General features: G+C 44.1%; 1 protein-coding gene and 1 long non-coding RNA gene across 5 annotated transcripts in view; one reads left to right on the top strand and one right to left on the bottom strand.

The window, feature by feature from the left end:
• Window positions 1-12,495, bottom strand: part of CDK6 (cyclin dependent kinase 6) — a 147,208-nt gene extending 134,713 nt beyond the window's left edge. Inside the window, exons 1-2 of one of the 4 annotated variants that reach the window (XM_040593820.1) lie at window positions 12,329-12,495; window positions 3,315-3,796 (exon numbers count right to left, since the gene is read on the bottom strand). In XM_040593820.1, coding sequence (XP_040449754.1) covers window positions 3,315-3,547 — 233 coding nt within the window. In that variant the 5' untranslated portion in view covers window positions 3,548-3,796; window positions 12,329-12,495. Of the gene's footprint in view, window positions 1-3,314; window positions 3,797-4,345; window positions 4,718-5,608; window positions 5,667-5,721; window positions 5,951-12,328 lie in introns of those variants that run through there. The other 3 variants (XM_040593816.1, XM_040593818.1, XM_040593819.1) reach the window with 3 other exon arrangements.
• LOC121088108 lies at window positions 5,739-7,006 on the top strand. The gene is made up of 2 exons (XR_005827825.1): window positions 5,739-5,822; window positions 6,735-7,006. It is a non-coding gene; the product is annotated as an uncharacterized LOC121088108 (long non-coding RNA).
• Window positions 12,496-16,660: the final 4,165 nt, after the last annotated feature.

The following is a 16,660-nucleotide window of genomic DNA, read 5'->3' as shown; positions in this document are numbered from 1 at the left end:
CATTGTATGAATATGGAATCGATAGACTTGGAGAGAACGACCACAAAACAAATCTCTCCTAATCAGCAAGCAGTAGTATGGAAAAATACTCTGATCAAAATTATTCTATGCTATTTAGACATTTCTACTTTATGGACAAAATTCTCTTCCATCCCTAACGCCAAGCACTGGAAATCAATTTTGGCTCCAAGCATCTATCAGGATTTTAGAGGAAGGGCATCTACAACCACTACGACAAACCTGGGCTGCAGCTGCAATGCTGGCCCGGCATCCTGGCTCCATGACCAACAAAGCCATGGAGCTCTACCTCTGCCTAGCAAGTGCTGGGTCTTTTCCTTACCAAACTATTCATGTTCAGCACCACTTCATGAAGACGGAGAAGCCCTGGAGTGCTGAGCTCCTCACTGTAGCATCTGGAGATGCCCAGACCTACCATCTGAGGTCACGACATTCAGCACAAATCCATGTGGCCTGTGATTTCTGCCATTGCAGTCAGCTGAGGCCAGAGCACCACAGCTGACCCAGGGAGTGTGCGGCTCATCTGTTTGAAGTGTGTCTAAATTTTGACTCACAGAATGACTCTCGGTCTGCACTGAGAGACTCAGGCCATTACTCAGAGGTAACAGACTCAATATTATTTGCAGTTCTCACTTTTTTCTCTCAGGCTAGTTGCCTGTAATATTCAGAAAAAAGCTAGACATCCCCTCAAATAAAAATACACCCCCCCCCCGCCCCGATTTCAAATATTTGTGTTGTTACTCCAGTACTCTGAAAATGATGTACATTTTGATCCAGTATGTAGATGATGAATTTGACATTATTTTTATTTAGTAGCCTGGCCATGATACCAGTTTCCAGAATGCATGCCCAAACAATGAACATTTTTGTGAGCATATGTTCAATAATTAAGTACAGCTAGGTCAGCTGCTTAAAACTGTAGATCTTCTTTTACAGTACTTCCTTTTCTGAGTATATTTACATAATACAAAAATAGACCTTTGATTTCAATAAATTACAAAATCTTCTACCGTATTTTGTAACAGAACTGTGGCATTTAAATATTTTCAAATAATATTTGATTATAAGGTTATGATTTCAGTCACTCCAAAGTGCTACTTACAGCTTCATCTGCATTAAAAACATGCACAAAAGTGGCGAGTTTTTAAATAACATCCCTCACATTTTAGAAAAGATAATGGTTGAGATTGCTTCTTACGTTCCCCTGCCTTTTTGTGGAAAAAGGTGAGCAGCCGAGGTCCCAAGCATCCTGATAAATCACAGACTAAACCCTTGCATCTGAAGTTCTGCTTATGGCAAAAGGTACAGGCTTCATAACACAACTATGAGGACCTGGAACACACTTCAGAGGTTTTTGTGTTGAAACTACATTGCCATATTGCTGGTTGAAATAGTTACTGCTTGCAGAAAATGAATTTTCATTCAAACTTGTAAAAATATTTTAAGCTTCAATGTATTTATGCAATGCTATGTTGAGCTTGTACTGCACTTAAACCCAAGCAAAACAAGCCTACAGCTGCACAGTCATTTCATCAAATAGCTCTTTGGAAACCAAGAGTTTTATTTTCATGATTTTGCTGAATTCAGGATTAGAAAGCTCTCAAAAAAAATCTTCTATTTTATACAGAAACATCTCAATGGCAGAAAAATTCCTAAATATTATGTTGAATTATTCTCAAACAAGGTTTACAGTTTTCAAATACGCAAATGACTAAACCTGGACAACTAAATCCTCATTTACTCTCATAAATTATTGGGATGGATTTCAGAGATTTTGAGAACTCTCAGCTATCCCTCTACTGCCAAGGAAGGACTTTGTGTGCAGTCCTCTGTAAACCAAGCCACTCGATTCAGTGATCAACATGCTGTCCACATGAAATGTCCCCCCTTCTGAAATTTATTGACTAAGCCTCTGGCATTACTAGGTGCCAGTCAAAATAATGGTTGTTAATCGAATTGTGGATTTGCTTGATTAGCAATGGAAAACTGTGAGCTGCAGCCTGTATCCCATTGCTCACTGCAGTGAGACTGATGGCGTGCACTCCACTATCAGTATTTCAGAATACACATGCTTCGCCTATTCAGTTTAGACAGAAATATAAATGCACTTTGCTGCCTTGAGATGAACAAAAAAGAATTAAACTCTAGCTATTCACTTTTCTAGTTTAAATATTATTCTCTTGTCTCACCTTCCCTCTCGCAACCACTGTAAATCCCCTCACCTCAGACCCTAAGACAGGAGGATCACAGCTACAAGATGTTTTGATGGTCACCTCTAACTTCAAACAATCTATTTATCTAGGACTTAAAGAGTCTTGGTGTTAGTGAAGTATAAAATACTTTCTTCTTGCTATGCATGTACAATAACATAAATAAGAGGAAATATCCTTGTTAATACAGCACCATCAGCACGATGCTGACCAGTTTTGAATCATTGCATACTTGGGTATCTGCAAAGTGAAGCTTACTTCTGAAAGTTCATAATAGTAATTAAAGGCGCTCACAGGCTGCTGGAGGTTTCCACCTACAGAAAAATGTAAGAGGTTACGGTAGGGCCAGCCTTACCATCGAGAGAATCTGTTCAGGAACGCAGGTTATTTATCCAGGATTTATGCTACCGACATGAGAGAAAGGACATCCTGGGGCCATTGCCACCATTGTGCAAGCAAGGCCTGATGTCTGTACTGTTGCACTCTTGGTAGTACAATCATCAGTACGTGGTGAAATTAGCACCAGCCAAACAGTATTCAACCATAAGTTCACCTGCAAAGCTTAAAGTTTTAAGCTGTTACTTCTCTTTAATACAGTAATCTACAACTCTATAAAAGCATCTAGAAAGGTAGAACGTACATTCTGCTACCACTTTCTTCTTTGCCATGTTGATAATGAATAGGGCTATATAGAGAATTAAAAATCAGCTACAGCTGGCAGAACTAATACTTGAGACAAAACCAGGGAGACTTTTTTTTTTTCATTCTCTCTTATGCCTGAGGAAATAGTGTATATATGGCTCCTTGCCCATCCACTCAAACACTTAAGTCACACACCTATGCCTCTGGAGATGGGTGTTTGTGTGTGTGGGAGGCAATGCACAGGGATGAGGTGAGGTCTGGCAGGCAGCGCCGTGGCCTGCTGAAACCTCAAACCTCACTTCATGTACGCAGTTCAGCGCTCACTTCATGCACAAACCCAAACTAGTGTCCAGTCCATTTATGTACCCAAACTCTCGCTCGCCCCATTTATGTACGAACACCAGGCCCCCACTGACCGGGATGCCGCCTGCCCCATTTCCTCACCTGACCACGTTGGGGTGCTCGAACGTCTCCAGGTGCCTCAAAACTGCCACCTCTCGGATAGTGGACAGCGGCATCCCCTCTTCACTGGTCTGCACCCGTACTCGCTTCAGCGCAACAAAGCGACCTCCATTCTTCAGGTCTCGGGCTTTGAACACCTTCCCATAGGCTCCTTCCCCGATCTCAGCCACACATTCATACTGCTGGTCAGCCAGGTTTGTGCTGTCCTTATCCATGCTGGCGCTGCTCCTCTTCCTCCTGGGCTCCAAGGGCTTCGGGGTGGCTCTTGGTCTCACTTGCTTTCTGAAAACTAGTACTTTGCTTGTGTCGCAGATAGGCCACGCGCTTGGTACCTCTGCCAGAGGGGCAGTAGGAAGCTCTTGCCCTCCTGTTCTCGTTCCCCTTCTGTACAAGCCTCAATCGGTCTCCTCCTTTGGCCACCAGGAATTATCATACAGTCTTTGGAAGCATTGTCTGTGTAAGATCTGGAGGACAAACCAAGCAAGAAAAGTGAGTTTAGTTCACTTCATTACTTTCCATTGTTCAAAACCTGAGAAAATTAAGCTAATATAGTAGGTAGCTATAAGCAAAGAAAAAACATGATGCAAAGGATGATGTGGACCACCAGGGTGACACATGTACTGCCGTCCCTACATGGCTGATACAACACTACAAAGTTATCATGGTCTGCACAGAAGACTACAGCACACAGCTACACAGCAACCGCCACTACTGAGCAATGGGCTGCATATGATGACCCTGTGAGACACGGGTGGTGGGGCTGGCAGGGCTGAGAGGAGGATTGCAGGTCTCAAAGGTTTCTTCAGTGCATGTGGTGGAGTCTTGGAAATATATCCCATGCTATATTACTGTTACTTGTTTGTAAATAGCAGCATTTGGAAGTTTCAGCCTTGATCTACTCTCCCCAGTGCTAAGACCTTCGTGAACACATCACGAGAGACATGCTCCTGCCCCAAAGTGCCTGTGGGGAGGAGAGACACGTATATATTTAAATGATGATAATAATATGTTACCAAGCAGTGTGTGCCGAGATAGACTCAGCAATGTACACTTCAGCAAACTTGTTAGCATGCAAGCATTTTGGCTGTGGACACCGCTGCCACTGGATAAGTGACTGGCAGTTCCTTACAGCGCAGCACGATGAAAGATGGTCTTCAGGAAGAGCTCGCTCTGCTGTGTGGTGCATGAGGCAGAAGAGCAGAGGCGCTTCTTTTGCATCCACTTTCATCCGCACTGCCTGCAGGACTGCGGGCAAAGCCTCTCCCCTCACAAAAGCTCCGCACCAATCCTCTCCCTTCCCCCTACCCCTTGGTAATATAACGATATCGGGACCGCCGGGGCTGCAGCCCTCTCCTGCACTGCATTTTTACCGTGCGAGGATGAGAGCCCCCGACGGCTCAGTCGGCGACCCCCTACCCCGAGCCCACGCACACAGCCGGCGGTGCGGTGCACACGTGTGCTGACCGGCCGCCTCAGCCGCAGCTGAAGAGCAGCCCGCTGGCAACCTGCGCCCGCCGCCCTGCCCCGGCCGCACCACCCCGCCTCAGACCTCAGCTGCCACCCCCGGAGCTGCCACCGCACCGCGGCCCGTCCAGCGGGCAGCCCCGCGCCCCCGTATCCCCGGGCGGCGCCGAGCGCGCCCCGCCGCGGGGGACACCTGCCCCGCAGCCCCCGCCGCGGCCGCCCGCGCCCAGCCGGTGCGGAGGGCGCCCCCGGGCGGCGGGAGCGCCACCGGCGTGTGCGTGGCCCCGGGGCGGCGGGCCTGCCTCAGCGCGGCCGCTGCGCCGGGTGGAAAGTTACCGCTCGCCCTCCCCGGGCACGGCGGCGTTACCGGGGTGCCCCCCGCCCCCCACCCCCCGGCTCGGCACCGACCTCCCCTCCGCGGGCGCCCCACACGCGGCGGGGGGTGGCGGCGGGGACGCGCGGCGAACCGCGTCCCCCCCCGGCTTCCTCTCAGGGGACGGAGCGGGGGGCCCGGCTCGGCCGCTCGGCAGGACGCTGAGGGGACCTCCCCGGCGGCTCCCCAGGAGGGCAGCCCCCTCCCCCGCGGCCCCCTCCGCGGCCGCCGACACGGAGGGCGCCCCCGCGCCGACCCCGAGGCGGGTGCGGCGGCAGCGCGGGGCGAGCTGCCCCCGGCCCCGGCCGCCGAAGGGACGCGTCCGCGGTGCCGTCTGCGGGGGCTGCGCGGAGCGGGCTCCCCGGGCCGGGCGGGGGGGCGGCGTGTGGGCCACGCCGCTGGGGCCGGCTGCGCGGAGCACATGGGCGCCCCGCGTTACCTGGTGTGCGCCACGGCCGCCTGCACCGCCACCAGATCCCCAAATAATCCTCAGCCCCGGGGGGGTGGGGGGTGGGGTGGGGAGGGAGGGGATGAGTCCTCCCTAAAACAAACCTCCCATTGAGCGAGGCGGGGTGGAGAGCCGGCCCGGGGTCTGCCCCTTCACATGGCGATGTCTCCGGCAGGTCCCGGCAGCGGCCGCCCGGGCCACACAGGTAGCTGCTCCGCGGCCCGGCCGCCCTCGGCTCGCATCCTCCTGCCGCCGCCGCCGGGCTGCACCTTGGCGCAGAAGGCAGCTCGCACTCGTCCCCCAGCCCGCTCCTCCCGCCCCCACCCTGCCCGGGCAAAGCGAGAACGCGAAATGAAAATCGCGGCCGGCGGCCCCCGGGGAGCTGCAGCGCCGCGACCGCAGCCCCGCCGGCCGCAGCCTGCCGGTGCGGGGCTCGGGCACCGGCCCTCAGCGCTGCCGCTGCTCCGCGCTGCCCCCGGCGCCGCGCCGCGCCGCCGCTCCTCGCTCGCTCCCCTCGGCCTCTGTTCAGCCTGGGAGCAGCAGCAGCTTGCTGCCTCCCCCCACCCACCCCCCCGCCCCAACCTTTTTTTTTTTTTCCCCTTGCTTTCCCACGCTGGCTGAATGTGACTTGACCCCGTTTCAAAAAAGTTTGACATAGTGCTTCAACATTTCCGCATTCCTCCCCGACTACAAAGGCTGCAGCCGCCTCCTTCTGCTTTCTGTCTCTGCTCTCTGTCTTCACACTCAATGAAATCCTTCATGTGCCTCTGCCAAAGGCAGCCGCATACCGCAAGGGTCGCCGCGAGCGCCGCGGCCAGGCATGGCCAGGGGCGAGGCGCCCCGGGGGGTCCCGGCAGGGCCCGGCCCCGGCCCCGGCCCCGGCCCCGGCCCCGGCCCCGCCGCCGCGCTCGGAGCTGCACGGCCGCGGGCTCAGCCGGCTGCGGCAGCACTGAGAGCCTGGCTCCCTCCTAGGGTTCAGTGCGCAAGGCGCTGGGAAATAACCCTTTTGGGGTTCGGGGGGTTTCTTCCCATCCTGGGAAATAACCACACGTTTGGTTTTTTTTCTCCAGAAAAACACAGATTTTTCTGGGCTGTTTTGCTACTTTTCATTTTACAGAGAGCGCAGGACTCCGGCAGGAAGTCAGCGCCCATGAATGCTTTCGGGAAGCATCAAGAAACTTCGCTGCTGAAGAACCCCCCCAGCAAAGTCTTTGCCCCGACAGGCTTGCAGCCGGAGATGGAGGGCGCAGGGGGCCGCAGAGGGCAGGGTGCGTGGAGGAGCTGGGCATATAACCAGCCCCTTCTCTGATGTGCACAACATTTTGTACAGAGCTGATTCCTACTGAAACTGAAATTCAGCGCAGAAAAAAATAAATATCATAAAACAGATACCGATCTACTCCATCTCCATGGGGGAAACCAAATATCTGGAATGCCTAATTCCCAGTTCTCCCAGCTGCTACCCTCCGACACATGCTTTTCTGGACCTCAAGGATGATAATGGTTCATCTCCATGACCAGATCTTATGGTAGTTTAACTGGGAGGGAGTGGACCCAGATCCCCTCCTACAATGGGAAATGAAGTGTAAGCAAGTGGGTTTATAACTGAAAAAGTGTATGTCAAGGACGTGGCATCATACACCGATTTAGAAAAACTAAAAAAATAGATATAATACTGCATGAACTAAAAGAATTCATATCAGAAAGAAGCATATAATATAATCACTCTATCTGGACTCACAGTGCTACTGAGCATACATGAAATCCTATAGCTTAAATAATATTTATTTTCCTTGCTTCAGAACTGACCCCAGCAATTCCACATGCCCTTTCTATTTCTGGGAGGTTTAGAAGCAGCACCTGGGGGGCTGGTGAGGAGAAACTGGCTGAGAGCAGAAGGGAGACCTCTGATTTCCCCTGGAGAAAAGAGGGAGCTGGTACCACTCATATCTTCAAGGAAAAGGCCAGTGGCATGTGAGTGTTTGCAGGAGACCATGCATACTTTGCAAGAACTCTAATTTATGCTCATAATATATTTTAGTTTAAATCACAGAAATTCCTCTACAACTTCTGAAGTCCATGATTTATCAGAAAAAGATGCTGAAGTTAATGGCAACCCCCCATAACCTTTACTTGCGAAAGTGTCAAGGATTCAAATACACAGATCAATTATTTTTTTTAAGATGTGAAAAATCACATCATATTACAAAGTTCATGTGCACATACAGTACCTATCTCCATTTCTCTGTTTTGTAACATTTATGGTTTTCTCAAATTTATCTTCCTTCCTTCCTTCCTTAACCCAATACATAGGCACCTGTAACAAGCTCGGTACAGAAAACCCTCCTCAGGTTCCAGGGGCATTAGCTGTCTTGCTTTACACGTAGAAGACTTCACTTTTGGGGAAGGAGAAGTGAAGTCTTGGTTGCTGTCTCCCCCTGAAGATCTCTGGTTATTTAAACTTCAGTCAGACCCTGGGAACTGCTGTTCCCCAGGAGGGACTGGGGGCACCGGGTCCTTTGGCCAGGTAAATGTGCAGCTTCACATTCAGGATGAACATGGAAGGGAGATTTCAGCAGTCCCCTGACATTTACCTCTGTGCTCAAATGTGCTGATTTATCACCCTTCTGATAAACCACGTTCAGCAAAACCTCACCTTTTCATCCCATATTCTCCCAATATTTGGGGGAAGTATACGCAATGGTTCTGTCCTTTAGAAATGTTTTATGCTGCCTTTGTGGTGATGTCAGTAGAGATTGCCATGGGAGATTATAATCCTCGTGCTATCAAACTGAACGAATTTAATACATAAAAGTGCCACATAGTTACTGTGACTTTACATTATCCTCAGATTTTTTTCAGGAACTTTTTCAAAAAATGATGTGGCTATTTTTTTCTTTCTTTCCACCCGAATATCAGATAATCAAACTATGTTGTCACCTGAAATACAGAATTAAAAGAAGATACACAAACCTCTAAAATGACCTAAACCAATTTTCTTAATTTTCTTTATATTCAAGTGAAGTGATTTCAGGAAAAAATTTCCAAACATGATTAAATATAAACATCAGCTAAAACAGTTGATACTACAAATAATTTGTTGTAGAGGCTGAAACTACTTACCTGAATTGTCAGAATTCTTTGAAAATATAAAATCCACTACATTTGTTTTGAAGTTCAAGGTCAAGAAAATATTTCAAACAGTATGTATTTTAGAATAGTTATAAATCATCAAAAATACACTTTCAATAAAGTGTTTTTTTCTTTTCATCACAACCTGTAGAAATGTTTAATCTTTTGTTTTCATGAAAGCAACATTCTATTGATTATAATTTCTGATTTAAAATAGGCAACTATACATTTATGTTTTATCAACAATAGAGGTTTCCCCATAAAGAAATTAATAAATCTCTTATTTCTTTTATAACTGAAAACATTTTAATTATTAGAAATTTACAGCTATTTTGAGAAAATAATGTTTTAAGAAGCTTATTAAATATTGTTATGAAATGAATTCTGAATACCATTTGTTGTTAATTCTAAACTTACTTAATTCTAAAGTATTTTTTGTTCTGGAAAAACACAAGTTTGCAAATGTGTATTGAAAGAGGAAGAAAAGAAATTTCTTTCTACATCACTGTTTTCTGATTTTACATCAACTGTTTCTTTGTGAAAAATATGTTTCCCAGTATTTTTCAATTCCAGTATTTTTAATTCTAGTAATTTTTTTAAAAATCACAGCGAAAGAAACAACTTATACTGAAATGCATTTAAAGAGTAAAATTCTAATGCATTATTTGAATTGAAATTAAAGTGCAAACAAACTCTATTAAAACTAAAAAGAAATTATGCTACATGCTGTATATAAATTATTTTCATAAAATGAGGTCTGTAATGTTTTGCTGGAAATAATGAATAAGCCAGTGGTGTGGAAATGGATAACAAGCAATTACCAGAATGAGTATAAAGCAGTTGATTAAAATAAGCTGGTAGTGGTGGGCAATACCAAGAAGTGTGATGAATAGACTAAGACTTTCAGAAAGGATGAGACACAGTGTATTGTTTTGCTTTGCGCGTTTTATCTGTGTTTTGGGAACAGCTGAGCTTCTGCTGGGGATTCACAGTTTGACCTTACAAGAAATCTTCTACTAAACAGCATGAAACTTCCTTTTCAAAGTACAGATTTTCAGAAAGCTTTTGGAAAATAGTTTGCTTTGATTATGGTGTTATTACTGGGTTTTGTTTGTTCATTTGCATCTTCAGTCACAGTTATTATGATTTTTAACTGATTTTTCTGGCCATTTATCCTCAAGAAAACACCTGAACGGATGTGCGAGCAACTATCGTTATAGTAGAGAGACTATTGTCAACTATTGTGAATATGAATATTTAGAACCTGCAGCAGCAAGAAATTGTTTTTAAATGGTAGCATAAACCATGCCTTTTTAGAAGTTCCCTTTAGCAACCTGAAAGAGGTTTTATAAACAAAACAGTATTTATACTCTGTAGAAAATTATTCCTGAAAAGATATTTCAAATATCACATCTCATACTGAACTTGGGAAATAATTACTTTCACCTATCAATACCTGTGTTATAGATGTGTGGAAATGGACTGTAAATGTATGCTAAATATTTTAAGCTACTTTTAATGAAGCATAGGCATAATGAGAAATGTGATATAACTGAACACTAAGAATTAATTCCAATGTGAAATATTACATTTTTTTCAATCCGTACCTTCTTAGATAGTTGAACAAAGACCCAACAAAAATCTAAATCATATTTACTGAAAAGTAATTCATTAACATCCCCATAATGTGTTAACTAATTCAAATGAGAGAAAATACTGTCTAATCCATGTACAATGTATGCAGCCACTGCCTAATTGGCAGTGATTAAGGCATCTAAGCCAATTACAGTATGAGGTTTAGTTTATTTTTCTTTCAATAAGAGCCTTTGTTTATAGCAGATAATTTTATGTTTTACAAATTGTATCTTTCCATTATTACAGCAATAAACTGTACTGCAGGGCTGTTGTTTCTTAGTACAAAGAACCATAACATAATGTTAGGCATTTAAGCATATGCATATTTCCCCATATTTGTTTGTGTATGCTTTAGTAATTGCCAGTCGCAGGAGTGGCCAAGAAACGTGCCATGTGAAAAGCATGCCTACAACTAACACAAGCCTGTTTGCTCCGACAGTCTCTGAATACTCCAAGGAATGCACCTGAGTGAATCCACCTGTCGTATTTTCTTATCCAGCTCTGAAGGCAAGAGCCAGCAAACTTCCTTGGCTTTCTTCAGAAAGTTGACTTTGGGGGATTATTATGTGATGGAAGATCAAGGACAAAATGTATACTTAGTGTCAAGAAAACGGCTTGCGATTTGTATTTGCACAGTTCCCTCGAAGCTTTAGCTAGGAGCTGGGTCCCCTCTTGCACTCCATGCTATGCAGCATCACACTGAAAGGCAGTCTGCACCAAACTGCTTGCAGGCAGAGTCAGGGAAATGGAAGGGTAGAGAAGGGAAAAGATTCACTGAAAATCACACCGCAGATCAGTAACAAAAAAATAGAGCAAGAAGATGGAGTTTTCTGGATCCCTGATCCTAGGATCTAGCACAAGGGTAAACAAACCGTGGCATGCTTGCTGCAGATGGTCTCCAAGGTGGTGGGGTCCCAGTGGCATGCTTTATGCCATGGGACTGGCAGCCAGGCTGTGCCACGGTGCAAGCTGCTAGGTAATCCAAATCCCTAACAGGAATGACAGCGAGGAAGCAAGCCAGCGGGGTCTGTTGAGATGGGCACTGGCAGCTCATCCTGGGACCCCACGGCACGCAGCACAAGGTGGGACTCCCAAGAAGCCAATGCCATCTCCCATCTGTGGTCCCTTGCTGGCACACTTCCTTTCAGCCCAGAGCACTGAGCTGAAGGGTATCTGTCTTGGCCTCAAGATTAAGATTTTTTTGGAACGGGGCTCATAGGGGCAGAAGTATCGGCCACCCTGAAGCTGGCAATAGCCAACAGTTGAGGGACACAGTAGGAAGGGACCTGTGTTTTATTTTCTTTCAAGTGTTTTCCCTAATTTGCAGTCATTGCTCATTGGCATTCTATCCTAGACTTCTTTATAGGGACACTTGGCATGGGCAAGATTCTTCCCTCTTCCTTTCTGCTCCCTTCATTTGTTTTAGTGGCTTTTACATCTCCTTCAGGTAAGTGTATTTATGTTTGTGCGTGTATATTCAGTGGATGGCCATATCTTTTTGTCTTCACGCCTTTTGTAGAATGCTTATTCGTAATCTCTGTTTTCTACCAGTGTAGGGGAGAAGCAGAGACAGATCTTAAGCTGTGAAAACTGATGTTGTCCATGGAAGCTTTCAAAGAAAACCCTGTTTGATTTTTACACCACAATCCTAAACTTTTTGTGTCATTCAGGTCTTAAAAAATGACTCACAATATGACTTGTTTTAGAGCGTAGCTGTGATCAACAAAGTTGGTCACAGAAAACAGGACTTTACCCAACTGATCTGGCCCTGAGTAAACATAGTCTTATCTGTTAATAACAGTGACTAATATAAGATTTTATAAATTTTTCCTCTGTTAGTGTTTCACAGAAAGGGAGCAGACTTTGAAGGTAGATAATGCATAGATCAAGTTCTTAAACATGTTCCAGTTGTGGGTTTCCTTCTGTCATGCAGAAAGAACTTACCTTATCCCAGAGCCCACACGGCATTTAACTGGTGGGTGGCCAGTAATCCTTTTTTGCGCTGCCCTTGGGAATTAATCAAATTTGATCTGGAGATCACCAGTTCACCCAGAACACCAGCATGCCATCTGCATAGTCCCATTTTGGAGAGCCATGGCATATTTGTTCCTGCTTAATGAAAAATACAGTGATGTTTGTCATAGTGTGCTAGAAAAACTGGTGTATGCGATAGGAACATGCCCAAAGTATGATATCACTGTAAGTTAATGAACATTTAGCCAGTAAATCAAATAGAAACAGGACCACATGCAATCTCTTGTGTCAGCCAGTAGAAATAAATGTAATGAAAATTAAGCTGAAATTATATAGCATTTGACTACAGAAAAAATGAATAGTGCAAAACTACTGGGAGCTGGTAAGAAACTGCTGCTCTAAAGCACCAAAGAAGCACCATGCCACAACAGTCAGGTGATGGAGGGGATAAGGAATGGCTGCCATTCAGCAGCTGCAATAGGGAGCTGTGTTTTATTATGTAGAAATACCCGAGAGTTACGTTGAATCATAGGTTGATTTGTATGGGTTTATCAGGTCTATGCTGTTTATTGCTCTATATCAAGAAACAATTGGCTTAATTTACTGCACAGGTCTACGTTAGGCATTAAAAAACACCTTCTGAAGACAAGCACATAGTTAAGAGCAAGTATTCTAGCACAAGGTCGGACAACCACAAGAGGGAAACATCTTTGGGAATGATCCAATTTTGCTCCAGAGAACAGGGATGGACTAGGTTATTCTGAGATCATCTCCCTTCTAGCTGTATGCATTTCTGATTGTCTACCATTCCTGAGTACACAGACAGTAATTATAAGCATCAACAACAGCTGCCATAGAATGCATTAACATTTTGGATAGAAAGTAATTTTATATATCCTGGAAAAGCACTGGGAACATGGAAAACCTGTAGCTAACTGCTCTCTAACATGTAACAGCAAGTGTTTGATACTGATCATTCTGTCTACACTGCCACATCAGTGACCCACCTGTTTCTTCCCAGTGAGCTGGTAAATACATAGCAACAATTTGGAAAGGGGAAAACTTGGTCTGCCTTACACAGTTCCATGGATTAGAAAGCTGGGATAAGAAGGAAGACAAAACTTTAAGAGCAACCAAAATTAGTAGTAATGACAACAAATTATAACAGCCAGTGTAATTTACCTGTGTTTGGCATCCAGTGATGCCACTTCTGTGTAAACTGTAATAAATGTTGAGTACAATGCTGCAAATGTTGGTAAGTCAATATGCTTACCTATCACATCATGTATTTAAATTAGAAACTCTATTAGATAAAGATATATATTTCTACATCATATATATTACTCTGCCTACAAAACTGACTTTATTTTTCTTATCTCTATGGAGTTATACCTATGTAATGTTGAAGGAACAGTTGCCTTTTTGAGTGTCATGGAGGCTGCTATGGATTCTTCATCTTACCCTAGTGCCGTAGGGCAGGAGCTAATGTCTTCTGCAAAACAATTCCTTCCATGTTACCCATGGCATAGACTTAGAAATAAAGTGCTATTGAATCCAAATTGTCACTCTCACTGTTTTTATTATACTGCACATTTGTGTAGACCTCAATATTTCTATAGTAGGCACAAAGTCAAATGTATGCTGAAGTCATGTAGATAACAGAGGCTATAAAATGTTGTTGTCTACTGTTTTAATGGAAAATTGGACTTTGCAAATAGCGGGCAGGTGTGTTTTTCAATATAGAAGCACTTCTGCCAGTTTTCTGTAGAGTATGTGATCTCATTGCACATGGATTTACATGCATAACTTCTATTAAAATCAATCAATGTTACTTGCATAAATGCCCTTGCTTGTCCATAGGAATAATATATCCCTTAAGGCTGCAATACAGTTTAACCTGTTTAGTAAATGTAATGTAATACTATAGTATGAAAAAGACTTGGGAAACTAATGTTAAGCATGCACTAACTCATTTTAGGAACATTCCAGATTCATAAATACATGAGCTGTTTATTATCCACACATACCAGAAAGCTTCTATCAAATATAATTATGCAGGAGATTATGTACAATGGATGCCTGCCAATATTCCCTACTTGTACGGCCACTATTATAAGATGGTCAGTTCTGAGTGTGCAGTCTGGCCTTCATCAAGAGATACCCTCCTTAGGCTGCTTTAGAAAATTAATTATTTGTTTTCATGCGTGGTGCAAGCAACATAGAAAAAACCAACACTGATGTCAGGATGTCACATTTCTAATTCCTATACCAAGCAGAGGAGGTAAATGGGGGGTTTCAGGCACCAGATAATGGCAGCAGCCAATTTAAAAAAGAAGTACAAACGGCTGCACTGGGTCCAAATAAAGATCTCTGTAGTGCAGTCTGTGACAGTGGTTAATAATGTATGCCTAGGAGAAGAATTGTAGTACTATCAGTTCCCTGCTCTATTATTACTTTTTTGATATAAAGGAAATTGTCTGATGCCTAGAACTAGGGATTAAAACCCAAAAGTTCAAGTTCCTAGCCTTGCCTCTGCTAATAGTGCATAAAGCTGAGTAAATAAACTCTGTGCACCAGCCCAGCCATTGCTAATATGATTCAATTATTCCTGTTTCACAGGGTGAAGACCGTGAAAGTCCTACACAAGGGAGCACTGTCATTATTTATGACAGTGAAGTAAAATCATTATTTATCTCTTCCTAGCTAAGAATACCCTGAATTTTAATGGGAAATTGCATCACCTTTCAAGCGTGGGTGTATATAGGTGCACATGCGTGTACACACACAGCTCAAATATTTTGCTCTGAACAAGATCTAACATTGCTGACAAAATCTCACCAGGTATTAAAAAGAGAAGACATTAAAAGGCAAAAATAATTACCTGAGGGTTAGACTGTATAATTGCATATTTTATGATAACATAAACATATTGAAATCAAATTTAATACATTACAAAGTTATGAACAAAATTGTACAAGAATACTTGTGTTCCTTCTAAGCTGAGACCTGGGAGTGCTGCAGTACTCCATGTCAGGGCAAGACCAGGGTGTGTACAACTCCCTCTTCCTCCTCCTTTCCCTATTCTCTATGCCCCACTTTCTGCAGAAAGTAGACCCAGATTTCTGGGCTGGACAGGACCTGAACACCTTCCTGCCAGGCCGGAGAGACAGAACTCAGTGACTTACTGGGATTCCTCATTGCAGGTTGGCTTAGATTTATGTCTGAGCGATTTCTAACATCCAACTAACGTAGCTATTTTGTTTATCTATTTCCTCAAAGCTTTGCCATGTCAAAATTTACTGCACATATTTTCTAAGTACTTAGGGAAAAAACAACCAGAAGCAAGAACAGAAAGCAGTAGAGAGGTAGGTGCATACAGCCTGCTCCATCCAGCCTGCCCACCATCGGTATAAGAGGAGCTGTAACTGAAATTTTTCTAAGCCTCTCTGCTTCGCTCATTAAACTTGCCTGATCTGCTTTTATGTCACAACTGAAAACATCAACCAGATCTACTCTTTGGCATGGTTCAGAAGCGAACCTCTCCATACTAATTCTATGACTGAATGTTTCAGTTTATTCTTATATATGGCTCAATTCCAGGAAAGACTAATGCATCAAAATGTAACTTGCAAGGAATTTGAATGTCCAGATTTACAATCACAGTCCCAAAACTCCCACTCTCCTACTGCCTAAACTGAAGTAGACCAAATTCAGTAATGCAGGTTTTGCATTTGGGGATACAGCAGTTTCCAGAAATGCCCAACAGCAATGTAGAACAAAAGTCATTAAGACAGTAATTTTAAAAATCTACCAAGAACAATAGGCTTCTCATAAGCCTATTTGAAGTCAGAAGTTAGATGGGTTTCTTTCCATGTAAATGTTTACATATTGTTTCCACAGTCCTTGAAAGCTCTTAACGGTTACGAGTAACAGCTTTGCCGTAACACCTGCCATTCAGAGAAAACCAGGTTGTTGCAGTTAAAAACTAAAAGTGTTCTCATATTTATTGTATAGTTAGAGTACTTTCCCATACTTAAACCACTGTTTATCAGAGACTAATTATCCAAAGGATTTTATTGCAAGATAAGAATCTTATTGCAATTTTCACTTTTTTATTACATGAGCATGTGGCTAAAATACAAACACATTGCATAGGACTGCCTTTTCTCTTGAAACCACGCCTAAAGGAAAAAAAAAGTCATGCGGTACCACCGAAAATATTGCTTCTGTCAAGGTTCCTTCTATCGGCTTCAGCCTCCTTAGGAAAATGTGAATCCTTTTCTTTGCTGTTCTAAAAATGGT

Source organism: Falco naumanni, chromosome 4 (assembly GCF_017639655.2).
Source record: "Falco naumanni isolate bFalNau1 chromosome 4, bFalNau1.pat, whole genome shotgun sequence".
Lineage (NCBI taxonomy): Eukaryota > Metazoa > Chordata > Aves > Falconiformes > Falconidae > Falco > Falco naumanni.
This window is presented reverse-complemented; position numbering and strand designations above follow the sequence as displayed.